At 43.4% G+C, this 20,185-nt stretch overlaps 1 protein-coding gene across 5 annotated transcripts in view; it reads left to right on the top strand.

Moving 5' to 3' along the window:
• Positions 1-20,185, top strand: part of LOC132900921 (diacylglycerol kinase delta-like) — a 38,506-nt gene that overhangs the window by 12,625 nt on the left and 5,696 nt on the right. For 4 of the 5 annotated variants that reach the window (XM_060943299.1, XM_060943301.1, XM_060943302.1 and 1 more), the window contains exons 8-27: positions 1,365-1,467; positions 1,691-1,853; positions 1,979-2,087; positions 4,544-4,683; positions 4,766-4,850; positions 5,818-5,912; positions 5,999-6,098; positions 6,293-6,572; positions 6,676-6,828; positions 6,977-7,081; positions 7,159-7,246; positions 8,463-8,573; positions 13,421-13,517; positions 13,636-13,743; positions 13,888-14,001; positions 14,177-14,311; positions 18,024-18,178; positions 18,351-18,462; positions 18,544-18,636; positions 18,715-18,834. In XM_060943299.1, coding sequence (XP_060799282.1) covers positions 1,365-1,467; positions 1,691-1,853; positions 1,979-2,087; positions 4,544-4,683; positions 4,766-4,850; positions 5,818-5,912; positions 5,999-6,098; positions 6,293-6,572; positions 6,676-6,828; positions 6,977-7,081; positions 7,159-7,246; positions 8,463-8,573; positions 13,421-13,517; positions 13,636-13,743; positions 13,888-14,001; positions 14,177-14,311; positions 18,024-18,178; positions 18,351-18,462; positions 18,544-18,636; positions 18,715-18,834 — 2,466 coding nt within the window. The remainder of the gene's footprint in view (positions 1-1,364; positions 1,468-1,690; positions 1,854-1,978; positions 2,088-4,543; positions 4,684-4,765; positions 4,851-5,817; positions 5,913-5,998; positions 6,099-6,292; positions 6,573-6,675; positions 6,829-6,976; positions 7,082-7,158; positions 7,247-8,462; positions 8,574-13,420; positions 13,518-13,635; positions 13,744-13,887; positions 14,002-14,176; positions 14,312-18,023; positions 18,179-18,350; positions 18,463-18,543; positions 18,637-18,714; positions 18,835-20,185) is intronic. The other variant, XM_060943300.1, reaches the window with a different exon arrangement.

The following is a 20,185-nucleotide window of genomic DNA, read 5'->3' as shown; positions in this document are numbered from 1 at the left end:
CCGCATGTCGGGGCCACGGATGAGTTACTCTCCCTTGATCAATGAAGTCGGCGGGGAATTTGTGGTTATTATCGGTACAAACAGCGCGAATCACAACTTAAATGAGTGCGGTTCAGTTTGACAGTATTGTCAGTCCGTTAGATAAACATTTAATTTTATTAAAATCGAAAATTAATATTTAGAGCCTGTGGGCTGCAAAAATAATAGTCATTAAAGTAGCCGGCTGGACTTAATTGTGTAGTCGGCTGTACGGCCAGCAGCCGGCGCTTGTGGAAAGCCCTGTCGAATCAGCTCTGCGCATGCGCCATGCGGCACAAAAAAATGGCAGCCACCATGAAGAAAGGAGATCCGGAGTTTTCAAACATTTGCTTAAGTGTGAAATCGCAAAATGGTATTCTAGCGAACAACAAAATAGTAAAGATTCAGAAAAACAAATCATTCAGTGATCATTTTAATAGTGTAATTTCATCCGAACTCGGCCTAACGCTCGATTTAGAACTACAAAAAGTCCGTGTGTCGGACATTTTAAGTACCTTTGTAAAAGTTTTGCAAATGTTGCAGTCAGCATTTAAAGTTTTTGTACAAGTTTCAGTTGATTAAACCGTCATATTTTATTAAATGTGTCTGCTTTTGTAATAAAAAAGTACTGAAAGAAAAAGCAAACACAGCATTGCGATTTCTTATCCATCCATATATTTAAAAGAAAAAAATCCCTCCCTCCCAACTGAAAATTTTTTTGCTCACCCGGTGGACAGGAAACTTTTTTTTTTTAAGGATGGCCTTATGGATACCAGTTCAGGCAGATTATTGAGGAGGAGATAATTTACAGAGTGGATTCGAGAATGGACATTGAGTTAGTTATTGTAGACAGCTTTGTAGATTATTGTGTAAATTTCTCAGATTACAGGATGGGATTTTCAGGGGATTACAGAGTAGGATTTTGGGAGAGAACAGAAAAATGTTACTGGTTTAAAAGAGGAAATTTCAGTGGTTAAAGACCGGAATATGAGGTAATTTTTGAACTGAAGTGTGGGGAATGTAGATCTGAACTTGAGAGGAAGTTTGTGATATTCCGGAGTGGAATTGTTGGCAATTATTATTGTTATTATTGGTAATTATTATGCTGTATATATGGTACAAAGCCAACCATGAGGGATTATAGTGTGCGGATTTGGGAGATTAGTGGCCCTTTGGGTCCTCATGGAAGAGAACTTTGAGGATAATGGTGCAGTTTTGGTAGATGTTAAGAGTGGAGTATTACTTTGAGAAATGAATGTTGTATCTTAATTTTGGACGAGTAGCGAATGAAATTCTGGGAGGATACAGGATTTTGGAGCAGTTATATTGTGTGTGTGTGTTTTCAGGTGCACGCAGCGTGTAAGGATCAGCTTTCAACTAAATGTCCCCTCGGTCAGTGTAAAGTGTCTGTGATCCCTCCTACGGCTCTCAACAGCATCGACTCAGATGGTGAGCGGCCAATCACGGTGCTTCATCATTTATTTTGGAAACACCCATCACGACGATTATTTATTAACGCCGTAAACTACGTCAGCCGCATCATCATCATCACGTTTATTCTTCACGCAGGAAATGGCATCAGCTAATCAGCAAATTTCATCCGTAACACAGAACTGTATAGTCTGTACAGTGTGTGTAATGTATGGGTAATTTGTGTATTGTGTGTGTACAGGGTTCTGGAAAGCGTCGTGCCCCCCGTCGTGCTCCAGCCCCCTGCTGGTGTTTGTGAACAGTAAGAGTGGAGATAATCAGGGTGTGAAATTCCTGCGCAGGTTCAAGCAACTGCTCAACCCGGCCCAGGTGTTCGACCTGATGAACGGAGGACCTCACCTGGGGTAACGCGCACACACACACACACACACACACACACACACACACACACGTACACATGTGTAACACTCATGTAATCTGTGTGCTTACCATGGGAATTTTAAAAGATGTTTTATATATGTGTGTGTAGTCTGCGTCTTTTTCAGAAGTTTGATACGTTCCGGATCCTGGTGTGCGGAGGAGACGGCAGTGTGGGTTGGGTCCTGTCTGAGATAGACACGCTGACGCTACACAAACAGGTACACACATTTGTGTGTTAGTGTAGCGAAATGATGACCTGTGTCCTGTCTCGAAACCCTCAGCTTTTTTAAAAGTGCATATCACGGGTAAATTCAGGAGCGAGATCAGTGTAATTCTCCTATTTTATATTAAACTTCGGTCAAATATCTGTCACATTTTGTGCAATTTTTTTTCCCTTGCGCAATACCAGAAAAATTCAGTTGAAATCAAGCCATTTGAGGCGAATTGGTCCGTCTCTGAAAAAACTTGGCATTTGCAGAGATGCCTACTAGTACGGATTGGCCGTATTTTGTACGGAAAAGTTACGTAAATACGATGTTACGGCAAACAGTGTTATTCTGTACGGAATTATTATAAAGTCTTAAAAAATTCCAGTGAGTTGTTTTTAAATGTCCAAGCGACTTTTTCAATCCATGCGCGATTCACGGCTATTTATTTTTACGACAACCACACATGCTGTGTGTGACATGCGCAGATTCCGCACATTTGTTCGCGCTATTTTCGATACGGTAGAACGGCTGTGCATTACACCCAGTCAAAAGGGCAATGGATACGCACGCTGCAAACTGTGTAGAACTGACATTAACATCACTCATGGTGGTCGCGATGACTGCACGCGGCATGTCAACTACAAAAAAAAACATATGGAGTCTGCTGAAATGGCGAGTCAGGCGGAAAGTAAATCTGGGGGTATCCAGCAGTTTTTTACGAAATCTGTGGATGAAAAGACACGGAACGTGACACGTGCTGAAGCGGTGATGGTTGACCTGTGCTTGGAGTTGAACTTGCCGATTAGTGCCATGTAATGTGAGTTAAACTTATTCAGTTTCTTTTTACATGTCTGATTTTTATTCACTGAAATATCAAACACTGGCTGCACTTCTTTAATTCAAAGTCTTTTCAGTGTTGCAAGTACAAATGTACATGTAGTCTGATCAAAAACAGAATTTTATGATTAGTGCTGTTGGGATTGTGGCAAAAAATTGATCATTCCACTGTTTTATATACAATTATAAATGTCATTTTATTCAATGTCTCTTCTGAAGCATTATGCTGAAGTATTTATATATTGGGACATTAAGATAACAATGTCGGAATCTCTTTGGCATGAAATAAGAAATTTTTTTTAAATTTTATTAGAATCCGTTAACAGGTAGAACATTTTGCCAGGCAATATAATATAATACTTTTGAGGAGTTACATTCAGTACCAATGATTGGTAGTCAACCGTAACGTCTGCAAACAGGGAACACTGTTGTATTTATAAAAATGTGATCTATTGTATGCTCTAGAAATTTGTTGAGTGGAAATTCAGTTGAGATGGCTGCTCGCGTTTTGTTTATTCAATTCACACAAAACAGTTCTTTTTGATAATTTAAATGTTAAACATATTGGTATATACACCTCTTTATAATGGAAATGCGCATAAATTAATGTTACTGAAAGTCATTCCAAAATACTGAAAAATGTTTTCAAGAATACTGAAATTCAAAATTTGGGGTAGGCATCTCTGCATTCGGATTTCCCGGCAAACATTGATTTTCATGATGTCGCGTGCGGGACGCCTCCTTCTGAATCCTACGTCAGCGCTGGTTTGTTTATGAGAAAACGACCTGGTGGTTTTCTGCAAATTTCTTCAACGTTATCGCGTAATTATTAAAATGGCTAACAGATGTATCGTAGGAGGGTGTAGCAACACCGATCTTGATGGGATTAGTACTCATCGTTTCCCAAAAGACCGGACAATGAGAGAGAAATGGGAGCGCTTGGTCTACACAGGCTGTGCACTGAAACCGTGCAAAGCTCGCGCAGCCTGCTGGCGCTTCCGCAGGTGACGTCACGAATCTGGCTCCAGACTCCCTTGGGATTTTTCCAGACGCGTTTTGTTACTTTATTTTTTTCTGCTGTAGACAGATGGCCTTGTGCAAAATTACCCTTCTGGATGAGTGTGTAAAGGGACATACTTTCATATAAAAAAACTAGATAGAACTCAACGCCAACAGCGTCGATGGGGATGCCTCCGCCTGGTAGACTAGACGCCTGATTAAGTTGTGATTTGGGGATGGACATTTGACCTCACAGTAATCTTGACCTGTGACCTTTTAACCTCAAAATCTAATCAGTTAATGTTTGTCCCAAAGCGCACAAGTTTGGTGAAATTCCTTTCATTAGCCTTTGAGATATCGTGTTCACAAGGTTTCGGGACGGACAGACGGACAACCCGAAAACATAATGCCTCCTGCACCTTAAGGTGGCGGAGGCATAAAAAACGAAATTGGTCCAGAATATGCCCTTTAAAGGTGTTAAAAACCTGCATGGTGTCCAGTTGCTGTAGTGAATGAGGCTGTGCTGCCCCCTGCTGGCTGCTGGGCATTAATGCAGTGTCACTGTGCGTTGGTGTATACTGTACCGTACGTCAGTTAGTGATGATGGTTTTGTGTGTGTGTGTGTTTAGTGTCAGCTGGGTGTTTTGCCACTTGGAACTGGAAATGACCTGGCCAGAGTTCTGGGCTGGGGGGCAGCGTGTGATGATGACACACAGCTTCCTCAGATCCTTGAGAAGCTTGAAAGAGCCAGCACCAAGATGCTTGACAGGTGGGTGTGTGTGTGTGTGAGAACACTTGTGCATGTAGGTGTGTATTAATAATGCATGTTCGTAACATTTTTCTGCTCTTAGATGGAGTATCATGGTGTATGAGACGAAGTTTCCACGGCAACACTCGAGCTCCACAGTAACGGAGGACTGCAGCGATGATTCAGAGGTGATGAATATGCTAATGAGCTCCTCTCTGATTGATTGGCTGCACCTGAGCAGTTAGTATATCAACTCAAGTGAGGGTTAGGGAGATTTTGCCCCAATCCCAATTCTAATTTCTACCCCTACCCCTCCCCCTTCCCCTTGGCCCTTCCCCTTGAAACTGAGCTACAAGGGATAGGGCTTGAAATTCAACCCCTACGTATTGGGATAGCCCTTCAACGATCGTATACGTCATCGCGTACCTCCGTCAGCGTTTACGTTAGCAAAACGCGACCAAATGCGTCACTGGCTGCGACCAGCCGCTCCAGTCAGAGCCAGAGGCAGAACCAGAAATCTCTGCTGGCAGGGTGTGATTTGTTAACTAACACCACTGAATGGGATATCTTTGGCGCTTCGTGCACCACATCCGACAGAATGAGGTGTCAGAACACTCATGTAAACAATAAAAGCGAGAATAACAGAACAAAACGTACGCAGTCAAGCAACCGAAAACAATACTCACTCCCAAAGCTTTTTAGCAGCAGCTTGGATTTCAGAAATCGCTGCTCATTCTCAGCTCGAAAGCGAATCAAGCGGCGTGTTTCCTCTGGATAACAACTTAAAACACGTAAATAATGGAGAAAATACATTTATGACAATCTTTCGCCGCGGGAACCGCCATCTTTCTGAAATCTGCATGAAATCTCGCTGAAATCCGCATGGCATTGTGGGAAATCACTCAAACCCCTTCGTTCGGAGTCAGCTCCAGGAAAATCTCCGTTTGGAGGGGTACAGAAGCCCTCCCCCTTCCCCTACCCCTCCGCGTTAACTGGGATTGGGATACCCCTACCCCTTCACGTGAACGCGCAAAATGGAGGGGAAGGGCCAAGGGGTATGTCCAAGGGGTGAAATGGGATTCGGCCTTTGAAGCTCTCAAATCCCTGTTGCTCCGCCCCTTGCTGATCTTCCCTGATTGGCTGTTTCGACTGCAGGTACAACACATTCTGACCTATGAGGATTCGGTCGCAGCTCATCTGTCCAAGATCCTTACTTCAGATCAGCACTCTGTAGTGATCAACTCTGCCAAGTAGGTCACTTGAAGGAGTGTGTGTGTGAGAGAGAGAGAGAGAGAGAGAGAGATGTGTGTGTTTTAATGTACATGTATGTTTGTAGGGTTTTATGTGAAACGGTGAAGGACTTTGTGGCTAAAGTGGGTCGGGCGTATGAGAAGAACACTGAGAACTCCGAGGAATCAGAGACCATGGCCAAGAAGGTGAGCTCGAGCCAAGATCCAGACACAGTCTGTGATTGGTAGTGGAGCTGTTCTAATGAATTGATCTGTATCCGATTACGATGGGTTCTGATCGGACTAGCTGATAAAGGTCTGAGGCTGGTCCTGATTTGCTGCAGCACAGAATGATTCTGATTGGCTGATCCTTTTGTGATGTTGGTTCTGACTTGCTGCAGTGCGGCGTGTTAGAAGAGAAGCTGGACTCGTTGTTAAAGACGTTGCGCGAGGAAGCTCAGGCTTCCGTCGTCATGCCAATGCCAACGCCCACCATTGCAGAGGAGCAGGAAGAAGGGGAGTCACAGGTTCCTCAGGCCACACCCACAATCAAACACACAGTCCCACCACCTTGTTCACCCCGCCCACCTGCCGCAATCTTTAAACCCAGAGAGCAGCTGATGCTGAGAGCCAACAGTTTGAAGAAAGCAATCAGACAGATCATAGAACACACGGAGAAAGGTCTCTCACACACACTCGCTACACCCTCTTGTTTACTCACCAATCACGAAGAACGGTGCATACTTACTGACTCTGTCTCCGCCTTTTTCTTTCCACCGCCCAGCGGTGGACGAACAGAACGCTCAGACAAATGAAGTGTTTGGCGCAGTGTCTCCTGAAGAAGAAGAAGAAGAAGTGGAAGAGGAGGAGGATGAAGAAGAGGAAGATCAGGAGTCTCTGAGATCCTACAGCACCAGAGCACGGCATCTCAGGAGAGGTATTAGACTCTAGACCGTACGCTTGATACCACATGTGCTACACCATCAGTAATGCCGTTCTTTATAAATTACCCATAATTCCACAGTGCATGGTTTGGGACCCCTGTGTCTCGCACCTTCACCTTTGTTTCTCTCTGTCTCTCTCAGTGGCTCCGTGTGAGAAGCTCATCGCTAAAGGCAGCTTATCAGTGGGCAGCTCTGCCTCACTTCCTGCTCAGGCAGGAAGTTTGAACGCCAAGATTCTGTACCCAGGTAAGAGCAAAGTGAAATCCTGACTGCTGCTGGCCAGAGCACTGCTTAGTGTAATAAACTAACCTGTGTGTGTGTAGTAGGGATGTCCGGCACTCTCCCCAGTAATTCCGTTATCAGCAGGCTGCTAGTGAATGCCGACCCCTTCAACTGTGACCTGGAGAACCTGTGAGTGGCCTTCATCATCATCATCATCACCTTATTACACCTAATATAGTTCTGCTTCTTTTTCTTCTTCTTCTCATTTTTATTATTCAGTCCTTGAAGGCCAGAGCTTAATGAACACAACCAGCCAGGGTTCCCGCGGGTCCTTAAAAAGTCTTAAATACAACTTTCGGTTTTTAAGGCCTAAAAAGTCTTAAATTGTTTGGAATGACTGGAATTTTCGAAAGGGAGGTATTAAATTTAATACTGGACCGAACGAGTGAAATGTCTCCATCCGGTTTGGGGTATTTTTTTAACCGTAATTTTAAAAGTGACCAGCGTACCTTTTGGGGGCAGCATTGGTTCTGTGCGTTCCGTAGATCAAGAGCTAACGTTAGGAGGCTACTGGAGGCAGTGTGGTGTGGTGCGGTGGTTGTGAAGAGTGAGAGATACGCAGGTAGCTTACGTGGGCGCTAGAAAGCGCCCCCAAAATAAGGAGAAGAATCGTTTGCGATAAAAAGCGCTGGATCGCACAAATGTGTCAGAAAACAGAATCCAGGGACACATGTCGGCCCGGGGGCATTTTGAGTTATTGACAGATTCAGAAAGTACAGTTTCTAAGCTTTCCAATGATGCCTTCCATGTGGAGATCTGACAATATTTGAAGAATGTGTGGCCTTTTGAAAGTGTATACCTCTTAAAACAGAAAAGGGAGAAAATCGCCCTCAAAGTTTTCCATCTCAGCTACTCTGGGTGCAGGGCGGGCACATAATGCTGCTCATCTGCATGATATTCAGGCTTTCGTCTAAACGGGGGAACAGGGGCGCTGCGCCCTCTTACTCTCGGCGTGCGCCCCCTTACCGACTCCGTGAAAACATCCCAAAAACATCGCGAAATCCTGGAGGGTCTGAATCCCTTACTTCCCTAATCAGTTTCTAATCTCCCAAACCAGAGTGCCTCCACTTCCTTAGGTTTAGCTCCTAATCCCTCACCTGTATTCTCTAAACGTGAGTGTCTAATCCATAATCCCTAACTTCTAGACCCTAATCCTTGAAATCCCTGAGTATTACAAGCCAACATCCCGAATCTCTTACAGATTTCCTGGTCTCTAATCCCATATCTCCTGTTTCCAACTAGGATTTGTGTAATGAATAATTATTAACTATTAGGAATACCTTTTGTTTCTTAATAATAAACATTTAATGTATACACACACCATTTGATATGTTTGTGTGCCCAGGGAGTGTTACACAGAAAAATGTGTGATGAATAATTACTTTGGAATCGGACTGGACGCCAAAATCTCACTGGACTTCAATAACAAGAGGGATGAACATCCTGAGAAGTGCAGGTACACACACACACACACACACACACCCACACACCATTTCATCACTCCATTTCCACATACTAAATTCTCGTCCTTAATTTCACACCCCTGATAAACCCTAGTTCCTTCTTAGACTGTCTGTCAAATAAGGGGCGTGGCACTCAACAAGAAGTAGTAATAGGTGAAAGTGCGCATTTTGTTGTAGTCTGTTCCAACAAAATGTTTTACATACAAAAGCTGCTGAACTTGTACCCTGTCCACACCAGGGCTCGAAATGAACTTTTTTTCTTTGTGTCCCCCAGTGGTCCCGAATTCTGTGTTGTATTGTCCCGAATGGAAGCAATAGTGTCCCCATTTTTTTTCCTCTCTGAAATAACCAGTGGTTAATATTATCATATGAAGTTACTATTATATTTGTAACTATGCGATTTTGAACCCTTTATATCATTTTTACAATAAGTCACAAAACACAAGCGACACATGTCCAATACATCATCTACTTCAAAATTACAGTTATTGCATTTTCAGTTTATTAAACTTTGGCGATCTCACTGTATGAATAGATACCCGTTTATTTAAAGGGGCCAACTAGCTCATTCAGAAAATGTTTCAACTCCCTACATCTGCAGTAAACTTTAGTTGAAAATAAGACCCCTTTTATGTTCATTTCATCTACTTATACCTTGAATATCTGTTGCCATTTATAAGGCCAACTTATCATTTTCACCATTACCGTTATCCATTTTTATGAACTTTCCGTTATCCATTACCGTTATCCATTTTATGAACTTTCCGTTATCCATTTTATGAACTTTCCGTTATTCATTTTATGAACTTTCGCTGCCGGGTGCAAATGTTAGCACCATCAGCATAGTGCCAGGTCCGAGCCTAGTTGTGCTGCTGACTGACTAAACTTTCTGAACTAGAAAGACACCAAGAAAACTCACTTATTCTGTTGAACGGTATCTTCCATCAATATCATCCACATCATTCCTGTTGTATTTTATAACGTGTCTAACAGTGTTCATCAAGTTCATTCAGTTGCTAGCGTTGCCTGCAGACCAGCCCTATCCACAGTAATTCCTACCTAACCATAGCATCATAAGTCATAACCTAATAATCACAAATAACTTACCACATTGACAGGCAATGACACTTTGGATCCTGAAGGTCCCGGAGACGTTATGTCTGAGCTTTCAGTCTCTTCCCCGCGGTCGGTCCGCTTCAACCACTTCAGCATTTTTGTTCTGGCAAGAGTCGGCGCAGCGTGTGCGGTAGCAATTCCATTCCAAGTCCATATAATGCGGACTCCGGCCGAAGATTCTAGAACAGAATGCGCTGCTCTGTAGCCTACGGATGCAGGTGCATCGAAAGTGTAGCTACTATGTATTTTTCGCTGTTAACGTTTTAAAATTAAAATTGACAAATTAGGTGAATGTCTACGTATGGTTTACGGCTTTGTAAATAATATTAATGTAGAACTTTTTTTCTAGATCTGTTTTTTTCCATTGTCCCGGGATTGTCCCAGATATGATGATTTTGTGTCCCGATGACATTTTTTATGGTCCCCGGGACGTCGGGACACCGTTAGTTTCGAGCGCTGGTCCACACTAGGGATTTTGTACCGATACAAAACTACTTTCGTACCGCAACACCTGTCCACACTAGCAACCATACCGGTACTGTAGCGGTATAACTGTATCGGTATGAAACCCACAAATGTATGGGTTTCGTACCGGTACAGTATCGGTACTGTAGCGCTTCGCTGTAGTGTGGACAGATGAAGCGGTTCTGTATCGATACAAATATAATGCGCATGCGCAAAGTCACACACCTCAATCGATGTCTTCGCTGAATAAAATAGTGAACAGGGTGTCCGTGGAGTCTAAAAAAGTTTAAAATTACACATTTTCAATTTTAGGCCTAAAAAAGTCTAAAATACAGAGATATTTTGTACTGTTGGTCTAAAATCTCATTTGGGTAATTTAAGACCTAGGTTACGTGCAGAATTATTCTGCACGTAGAAAATCTTCCCGGAAGTTCCTTTCAGCACCTAGATGTCACCCGGGATTGGTTGGCATCTCGGTGCTGAAAGGAACTTCCGGGAAGATTTTCTAGTTTTGGTTGTGTTGCCAGATTGGGCGGTTTTAAGTGTGTTTTGGCGGGTTTTGAACATATTTTGGGCTGAAAAACGTCAGCAGTATCTGGCAACACTGCCGGCGGGAAGACTTCCTGGTTCTGGTTTACAGCGCTGACTCAGTTCGTGCAATTGCTGGTGTTGCATAGGCTACCGTGTAAGCTCTGTCAATTTCAGCGACAAATTAAAAATGGAAGCGGACGAATTGGTTCCTAAAAGAACTAGTAAGGGGTCAGTCATCTGGCATTTTTTGGATATCGCGAGGAGGACGTGGAACAGCAAATGCCAATTTGTAAAGTGTGCAAAAAAACCTGTCATCACGAAAGGCAGCAGCACAACAAATATGTTCCATCACCTGAAAACTCACCCGGTACAGAACAAAGAGTCTCTTAAACTCCGAACTACTTGCCCACGAGCTAACCCCCCCCACGAGCTAAACAAATGACCCTAGTGGCCTCGTTCTCCAAAGCCACCCCATATGAGTAAATGAGTCAGAGATGGAGAGCTATAACGGATGCAATCACTAACGTCATTGCCGAAGACATGATCCCAGTTAGTATAGTGGAAAAACCAGGCTTCCAAAAATTACTAAACACACTCGATCCCAAATATGAGTTGCCTGGTCGCAGACATTTTACAGAGAAGGCAATACCGGAATTATACACATCTGAGAGGCAGAGACAGAAAACACTCAGTTCAAAAGTGTGCAAAGAGAGAAATGATGTTTTGCAGATCTCTCTCTTCTCTCCCTCAATCGCTCTCTCTATTGTGAATGTTCCAGTGGTTCTCAGTAGTCAGGTTAATAGCTTGGAGATCTATTTTTTTAAATAATTTAATGAAAGAGCACTTTTCTTATTTAGGCTAAATGTCTCTCAGTGTTGAGCTTGCGCTTTATTGGTTTGAGCTCTGAGCAGCTCTGTATTGTGTTGCCCCTTTGTTGCAGTTTTCAAGATTTGTTTTTGCAGTTTGTGCCACATCTTTGTTGAATAAAAATAGTCTTATTTCAATTCAATTGTGATTAATCACTAACATGAAAATGTAAAATGTGTTGTTGAAAACCACCTGTAAAGTTAACCAAGAATGTTATTTAATCTGCAGGGATTGTAGTGAAAACAGTAAAGAGTAAAAGTTAGATTTCATGGGGTCCTTTAGAGGAGATTTCAATATATCGAGATATATATCGTATATCGTGAAATGGAAAAAATGTATCGGGATATTCATTTTTTCCCATATCGCACAGCCCTATTGTCACGGTTTGTAGCAAAATGGGCAAATGCAAGTTTAACGACTGCTGGCTTGAACGCAATGATTTCGTAGACTGGTTAAAACGTGTACCAAGCAATCCGTTTGAGGCGTACTGCACATTGTGCAGAAGAACACTCAAACTCGGCACCCTGGGTGTAAAGGCACCGGAATCGCACGCGAAAGCGGAGAAGCACCAGGCTGCCCATAAAAGTCTGCAACAATCGCATGCCATCACTCAATTTTGTTCACCGTTGTCAGGTCCAAGCACATCTCGAGACGGTGTATCAGCTAACTCCGTGCGAACTGTAACACTACAACACGCAAACCGTACGGAATCGAACGCCTCATCCTCAAGTGATTTGCGGGATGTCTTTGGCTCCACTGCAACTTAGTTCCTCATTAATGCAAGAGCGCACCCTAGGGATGTAATGAGTTCATTGGTGAATGATAATAAATTTTGTTATTTCGAAAGTAATTCAGGCTCTCCCAATTTTCTTTATTTTTTTGTGCGGCATAAGTCTTAAATTTAACCTGCTATGGTCTTAAAAAGGTCTTAAATTGAACTTGTTCAAGCCTGCAGAAACCCTGAGTGAAGAACGGAGATTCGTTTTCTTTGTTTCTTTCTCAACTGCCTCGCGCGTTTTATACGATTTGACTGAATAAATGACCACCAGAAATACAGACTGTACACTGACAACAAAAAGCACACACACGTTGTTTCATCCGTACGGAAGCTGAGAGAGGCCCTTCATATAATCCTTTTTTTTATTCACCTTGTTATCCCGAGATAATGACATAATTAATTCAGGATCTCAAAAAAACAACACAACTAATTCGAGATCTGGAGAAAACAAAACCGTTATTTCGAGATCTCGAGAAAACAAAACAATTATTCCGTGATCTCGAGTAAACAGCTGAGAAATGGTTCATTCAGGTGCGCCAAGAGACTTGTGATATGCTGACTTTGGGGCTATTTCTCATTCTGTATAGACGCAACTTTGGTCATTAGAATGTCTGGAATAATCGATCACCTAATAAGGCAATATTTTGATCAGGGGTTGACACAGGGAGAGATTGCATTAAGTCTTTTAATAAGGGATAATTTCAAAATGAGTCCGCGGCACCTCCGCAGAAGACTGGCCCGGCTTCGTCTCTACCGACGGAGATACAGTGATCCAGCCGAGATCATGAAATAATTGTTTTGTTTTCTCGAGATCTCGAAATAACGGATGCCATATATTCTCGGAAGGAAGTTACTCGGTAACCAAGGAAACATTTCGCGCACGCGCATTTCAACTACCGTGAAAGAAAACCGCAAACATTTCTCGCTAATGTGGACAGATGCACTAAACTGTACCGGTATACTTTGTATCGATACAGTTATACCACTTTCGTACCAGTATAAGTGTGAACACAGTATTAGAATCCGGTAACAATATACAGCATGGATTGATTGATTATATATGGTGTGTGTGTGTGTGTTCAGGAGCCGTACTAAGAACATGATGTGGTATGGGGTTCTGGGGACCAAAGAGCTTCTTCACAGAACTTACAGAAACCTGGAGCAGAGAGTGCTGCTGGAGGTGTGTGCGTGCGTGCATGCGTGCAGTTTGAGATGGAAGACCTATTCCTTGTGTGTGTGCTTGGTAATGAATTTCCGATTAATCTATCCAGTGTTAATTAAAGTGTGTGTGTGTGTAGTGTGATGGACGGCCAATTCCTCTGCCCAGTCTTCAGGGCATTGCTGTGTTGAACATACCCAGTTATGCTGGAGGAACAAACTTTTGGGGAGGAACCAAAGAGGATGATGTGAGTGATGTATACACACACACACACTCCCAGAATTCTTTTACCAAGTAAAGCAACTGGCATAAATTGAGCCACGCCCACTTTTGTATTTAGATACCTTACTTATATATATAATTAGTGTGTGTATACACTTTTGTGTTCTAGACATTCACTGCTCCGTCATTTGATGACAAGATTCTGGAGGTGGTAGCTGTGTTTGGCAGCATGCAGATGGCTGTGTCTCGGGTTATCAACCTACAACACCATCGAATAGCTCAGGTAGACACACACACACACACACACAGTACATTTCTAACTATAAACTCATCCTATGGTACTAATTCTCTGTCCCTGTGAGGTACATGTTGCTTTATGAGATAATGAAAGTCACATTAATTCTGTGTGTGTGTGTGTGTGTGTGTGTGTGTGTGTGTGTGTGTGTGTGTGTGTGCAGTGTCGTACAGTGAAGATCACCATCCTTGGCGATGAGGGTGTTCCTGTGCAGGTGGATGGAGAAGCATGGATCCAACCACCAGGATTCATCAGAATCCTACACAAGAACCGCACACAGACACTGACCAGAGACAGGGTGACTAACACACACACACTCACCAGGGCTGGGTTCAAAAGATCGATCCACGATCTGATATCGATTCACGTTCAAAAAATACAAGATCGATTCAAAAATGTGTGGATCGATCTCTTCCAGGTGGCTATAGTCCACTTGCATGTGACGTCACAGCCGATCCAGATTGTAAACAGACGCCATCTTGTCGGTCAAACGCCATATTTCCGCTATCGCAATTTACCGACACTGACTTTCGTTGTTTTTCGCCCAAATCTGCGAATATTACTGTGCCACAATGCCAGAGAGTTATATGGCATATAATTACCCCTGTGGGAAATTGTGAGAGTGATGCAGTGCGCGTAGCAGCCGCAAGTGCAGGAGCTGCACTGAACTGTGTGAATGTGTGACTTGCCCTGATGCTACAAGCCTGTGTCTCTCTGAGAGGGAGCAGCCCCTCCCTCCTGTGTGTGTGTGTGAGAGCGAGCATCCCCTCCCCCACCCGCGCGCTGCGAGCAGAGACACAGAAAGGCACACAGAAAGGGCAGTATTTGCTCAGAGTGCACCCTCCAAACAATGGGGATTTACACGAAATCGGAGATATTCACAAAATTCTTTCACATTGAGTGCCACAAGGCTCTCCTGAACACGTTGATGTAATTTTTTTTGTCTGTAGTGTAAAAAATGAGGACGTTAGAGCGAGTTAAAAACGAGTGACTTTTCTGATTTTGCAGTACAAGCGCTGCCACGTTTATAATGGGAGTCTATGGGGAAGCGCGCCTGTCCTCTCCTTACTTTCAGGCTTCTCATTTAAAAACTGTAGGGGTAATCGATAAGGGTCACTAATCTGTAGGTCGTTTATTTTAGACATATATCTAGTTATCTGTTCATTAGAAAAATGAGCCGTGTAGTCCGTCGGTTGAAATTGATCCATTTTGTATATGAGTGCAACAATATTCAGCTGTGTTGTTGACCGACAAGATGGCGGCAGTTTACATTCCAGCCGGGATTTGGTCACGTGACTGCAAGAGGTCTATAGGCACTCGACCGCGCAAGGACCGCTATAAAAAGCGGGTGCCGGCAAACGAAACCGAAACTTAAGAACGCGAGATGGCTGAAGCTGCACCAGGGATTAAAGTTCTCCGGCACCATGCCGGATTTCCGGTTTGTAGTGATTGCCCGTGGATTTAAAAAAATAATAAATCGAAAATAAATTGACGGCAATTAAAAAAAAAAAAAATGACCGTCGAAATCCCTCTTGTGTTTGTCAGCCAATGGTAGTAAAGGAGCGCTCTGAAACTGACAGTATTAGCCAATCAGAAGAAGAATGGGGCGGGTCTAAGGAAAGCCTTTACCCCCTCCTCTCATTTCTTCCTTGCTTCGATGCGGTGCAGTGCTGAAGATCGACACGGAAAGTCACCTCGCGCCGTTACGGCTCCATTCAACGGAGAGAGGGTAAAAAGTAAAAAAAATAAAATAAATGAACTTTTGTGTTGGAGAGAAGGGCGAGGGAGAGAGAGAGAAAACGGAATTGCATGGTGGCGTGGGCAAAATGCAGTTCGTGAACTCTGGGGCAGATGTGACGACCCTAGAGAAAGGTGTTAAAAATAAATGGCGCTGGGCATGGCTGGAGGAGACTGGGCGAGATGGCAAGCCATTTAGAAATTGGTGCAAGAAGTTGGGCATACCAGGCGCTTGCTACTGCACGCTTATTGAAATGGTGAAATTGTTAAATTATTTCAATTATTAAAACTTTTAATGCTCTCTAAATGCCATACTGAATTTCATCTACCTTTGTAACAGTTCACCTTGTGACTGTAGGTTAATTTATTACTTGTTAAGGACAACGCTGAGCACCAAAACTGGATATCAAAAGAAATGTGGTACATACAGGTGGTAGATATAGTAGATGCACTTTTGCCATCTTCTGGCCGTTTTTGGTATTGGATTTTCAAAAGTCAAATTTAATTTTCCATTCATGCAATCTCTGATCCCATGCCCCCACAAACCCCCTGGTATGGCTTGAAAATAAACACACAATCCAAAACACGTGCACACACACACACACACACACACACACACACACACACATACATATATATATATATATATATATATATATATATATATATATATATATATATATATATATTAGTTTCTTGCCTGTGTCGACAAAGTTCAGGCTCAGGATTTTTTTTTGCTTTAATCCCTGAGCTGCACAGCTAAAATCACCGCCTGGCCTGAAAGCTGATGTATGGCATTACTTTGGATTCAAACGTTACGAGGACAGAGACGAAGTCAACAGAACAAAAGCAGTGTGCAAACTGTGCCACATAGAGGTAAAATATAGTGGCAATACAACCAATCTCCGCAACCACTTATCCAGGCACCACGCCAACGCAGTTTCAGCTAAACCTGCGGCGAATCAAACTGCACTGGAGAAGGCATTTGGTGTTAAATTACATGCACAAACACATATGGGGCTGTTCCTGTCAATGGAGCACTTGCATGTGACGTCACAGCCGATCCAGATTGTGACAGACGCCATCTTGTCGGTCAAACGCCATATTTCCGCCTTCTACTTCTACCTTTTCTTCTGGAAAAACCTACTATATACAATTCTACTACAACGGCTGCGGCTACAAGCTCTCCCTACCTGTGCACGTTTTTTATGTTTTTTGTGTGTATTTTTGCGTGTTGTTCGTCTGTACCGGACTTCAATATCCACTACAACCGTATGGACTTACTGGACATTGGTTTCCAGCAGAAAATGACGGTTTGTAGCGATTTCCATCGCATGCACAACATTCCGGACGAGATAGCGAGACCAGCGGGGTCTCCGTGGATTGTTATTGGAAGCAAAGCTAAGGAGGCGGCGCCGGGAGAGGAAGCAAAAGCGAGGCTGCAGAGCCGGCTTGTTGACTAAGCTCAGAAAACAGCCACTCAAACCTCCACTGCTAAGCCTCTACCTCTCCAACGCCAGGTAAACACGACGGACGATTTGGAATTACAGCTGGAATTACCTTATTCTATTCTATAATCGGCTGGTCAGTGCTATACTCAATACTTAAGTGACTTACCCATCCAGTGAGGATCATTTTCTTGTTTACAAGATGCCACATCCAAGTCGCTGACAAATCCTGAATTTCTGTAAAGATAACTGTCCAGAGATTTATAAGCACGCAGTGCTTCACCACTGAACAGCGAGGGAAAGTTAATGAGGTAATTATACACGTCCGGGTATTCCACCTCTAGCAGTTCCATATCCACTGACACGGTCGTGAAAACTCCGTCCGGTAAGCCATAAGGGTCACTAATCTGTAGATCGTATAGTTATCTGTTCATTAGAAAAATGAGCTGTGTAGTCCGTCGGTTGAAATTGATCCATTCTGTACACGAGTGCAGCAATATTCAGCTGTGCTGTTGACCGACAAGATGGCGGCTGTGTACTTTCCGGTCACGTGACTGCAAGATCTCTATAGGGACAGTTTTTACTTTAAAGTGACAATCCAGCAATATCTAAGTAGATCGATATCGGATCGAATCACGGATCGAATCGGATCGTGACCTTATGAATCGGAATCGAATCAATCCAGGAAATCTGGATCGATTCCCAGCCCTAACACTCACACACACACCTATGTGTGTGTGTGCAGTATATACTGTACATGTAACACAGGTATCTTACTCATAAGCCAAGCCATCTTTTAACTTTGTATTGTGTGTGTATATGTAGGCATTTGAGAATACTCTGAAATCATGGGAGGATAAGCAAAAGTGTGATTTTACACGGCCAGTATCCCAGCATGCAGTGCAGCCTGAAATCATCACTGAGGAGGAAACCGCTCAGATCAGTATGTTTGGCCAGGCTGCAGGAGCTCTAATACACAGGTATATACACACACGCCCATTACATTCTATAAACACCGATTTATTTAAGCATGCAATTGAGTTATCACTAAACGTGCCAAGACGTTGCACCTTAATCGCTACACCCGTTGAACCCAGTAACACATGGCGCAGTGTGGCCCATGGTTTCAAAATGTGTGTGTATGTGTCTCAGCATTAGGGAGATCGCTCAGTCTCACCCCAGTATGGAGCAGGAATTAGCGCACGCTGTCAATGCCAGCTCTAAAGCCATGGACACTGTGTACGCCAACTCCAAGAACAACACGGTAAATGCATGTGTTTAATTTTAGAAAATACCACATGTACACACACCAATGCCAGTGAGTGATAAGCGTGTGTGTCTGTAGGGCCTGACTTGCAGTGTGGTGCTACAGATGGTCAGTAATGTGAAAGCCCTGCACAGTGAGACGGAGCTCTTGCTGACAGGAAAGATGTGCTTGGTAAGCGGTTAGCATAAACGTATGTCTTAGCATGTAAGCTTGTCCGTGTGTGTATGAGATGGTCTATGTGCCCTGCAGCAACTGGACCCGCCGCAAAAGGAGCAACTGATTGCTGCTTTAGCATCCGTCGCTGTGCAGCAGCGCAGACTCATGGAAATCAGCTGGATTAGCGCGGTCATCGACCCCACCGATGATGAGGTACACACGCAAATAACTACTGCAAAACGTATAAACTCTAACCCCTAACTCATCACATTCATACCGCGGATATAAAAAGTCTACACGCCCCGTTAAAATGATCGGTTTTTCTGATGTAAAAAAATAAGACCACGATAAATAATTTCAAAACTTTTCCCACCTTTAATGTGACCTATAACCTGTTAAAAAAAAAAAAACAAATCTGTCCAGGGGAAAAACATAAAAAATAAAAAACACAACAAGCTGGTTGCATAAGTGTGCACACCCTTAAACTAATACTTTGTTGAAGCCCCTTTTGATTTAATTACAGCATTCAGTCTTTTGGGTTCACACCTGCCATCAGTTAAAATGACTCTGATTAACCCCAAATAAAGTTCAGACATTTACTCAGTTGCATCCTCCAGCAAAAGCCAGGGTTCACAGAGAGCTTACAAAACATCAGAGGGATCTCATTGTTGAAAGGTATCAGTCAGGAGAAGGGGACAAAAACATTTCCACGGCATTAGATATACCATGGAGCACAGTGAAGACAGGCATCAAGAAGTGGAGAAAATATGGGACAACAGTGACGTTACCAAGAACTGGACGTCCCTCCAAAACTGATGAAAAGACAAGACGAAAACTGGTCAGGGAGGCTGCCGAGAGGCCGACAGCAACACTGAAGGAGCTGCAGGGATTTCTGGCAAGTACTGGTTGTGTACTACATGTGACAACAATCTCCCATATTCTCCATATGTCTGGACTATGAGGTAGGGTAAAAAAAAAAAAAAACATCCAGGCCCAGCTAAATTTTGCAAAAAAAAAAAATACATCAACTCTCCCAAAAGCATGTGGGAAAATGTGTTATTATGGTCTAATGAAACCAAGGTTGAACTTTTTGGCCACGATTCCAAAAGGTATGTCTCTCATCTCATTACCTCTAGCCACTTTATCCTGTTCTACAGGGTCGCAGGCGAGCTGGAGCCTATCCCAGCTTACTACAGGCGAAAGGCGGGGTACACCCTGGACAAGTCGCCAGGTCATCACAGGGCTGACACATAGACACAGACTACGTTTACATGCACATCCAAATCGAGCTGCTGTCGGTAATCGAGCTGAAGGTCCCAGCAGGGTGCCAGAGAAATCCAATCCTACATGCACACAATGAAATCGGGCTATTGTGTGAGGTGCATTGTGCACCCGAGCCACAGGTGGCGCAACACGCCCCATCGTGTTGGTGCACTTCCGGTTGTCGTCATGAAGAAGAGCTATTCAAGAGTGTAAACAAAGTTATCAGTTCCGTGTTCTCCATTGCGCGTTTTTCTCCCGTCCATGAATTTTAATATATTCAACTCCTTAAGCTGAATGAGCA

Source organism: Neoarius graeffei, chromosome 16 (assembly GCF_027579695.1).
Source record: "Neoarius graeffei isolate fNeoGra1 chromosome 16, fNeoGra1.pri, whole genome shotgun sequence".
Lineage (NCBI taxonomy): Eukaryota > Metazoa > Chordata > Actinopteri > Siluriformes > Ariidae > Neoarius > Neoarius graeffei.
The sequence above is the reverse complement of the archived record's forward strand: the minus strand, read 5'-3'. Positions and strand labels throughout refer to the sequence as shown.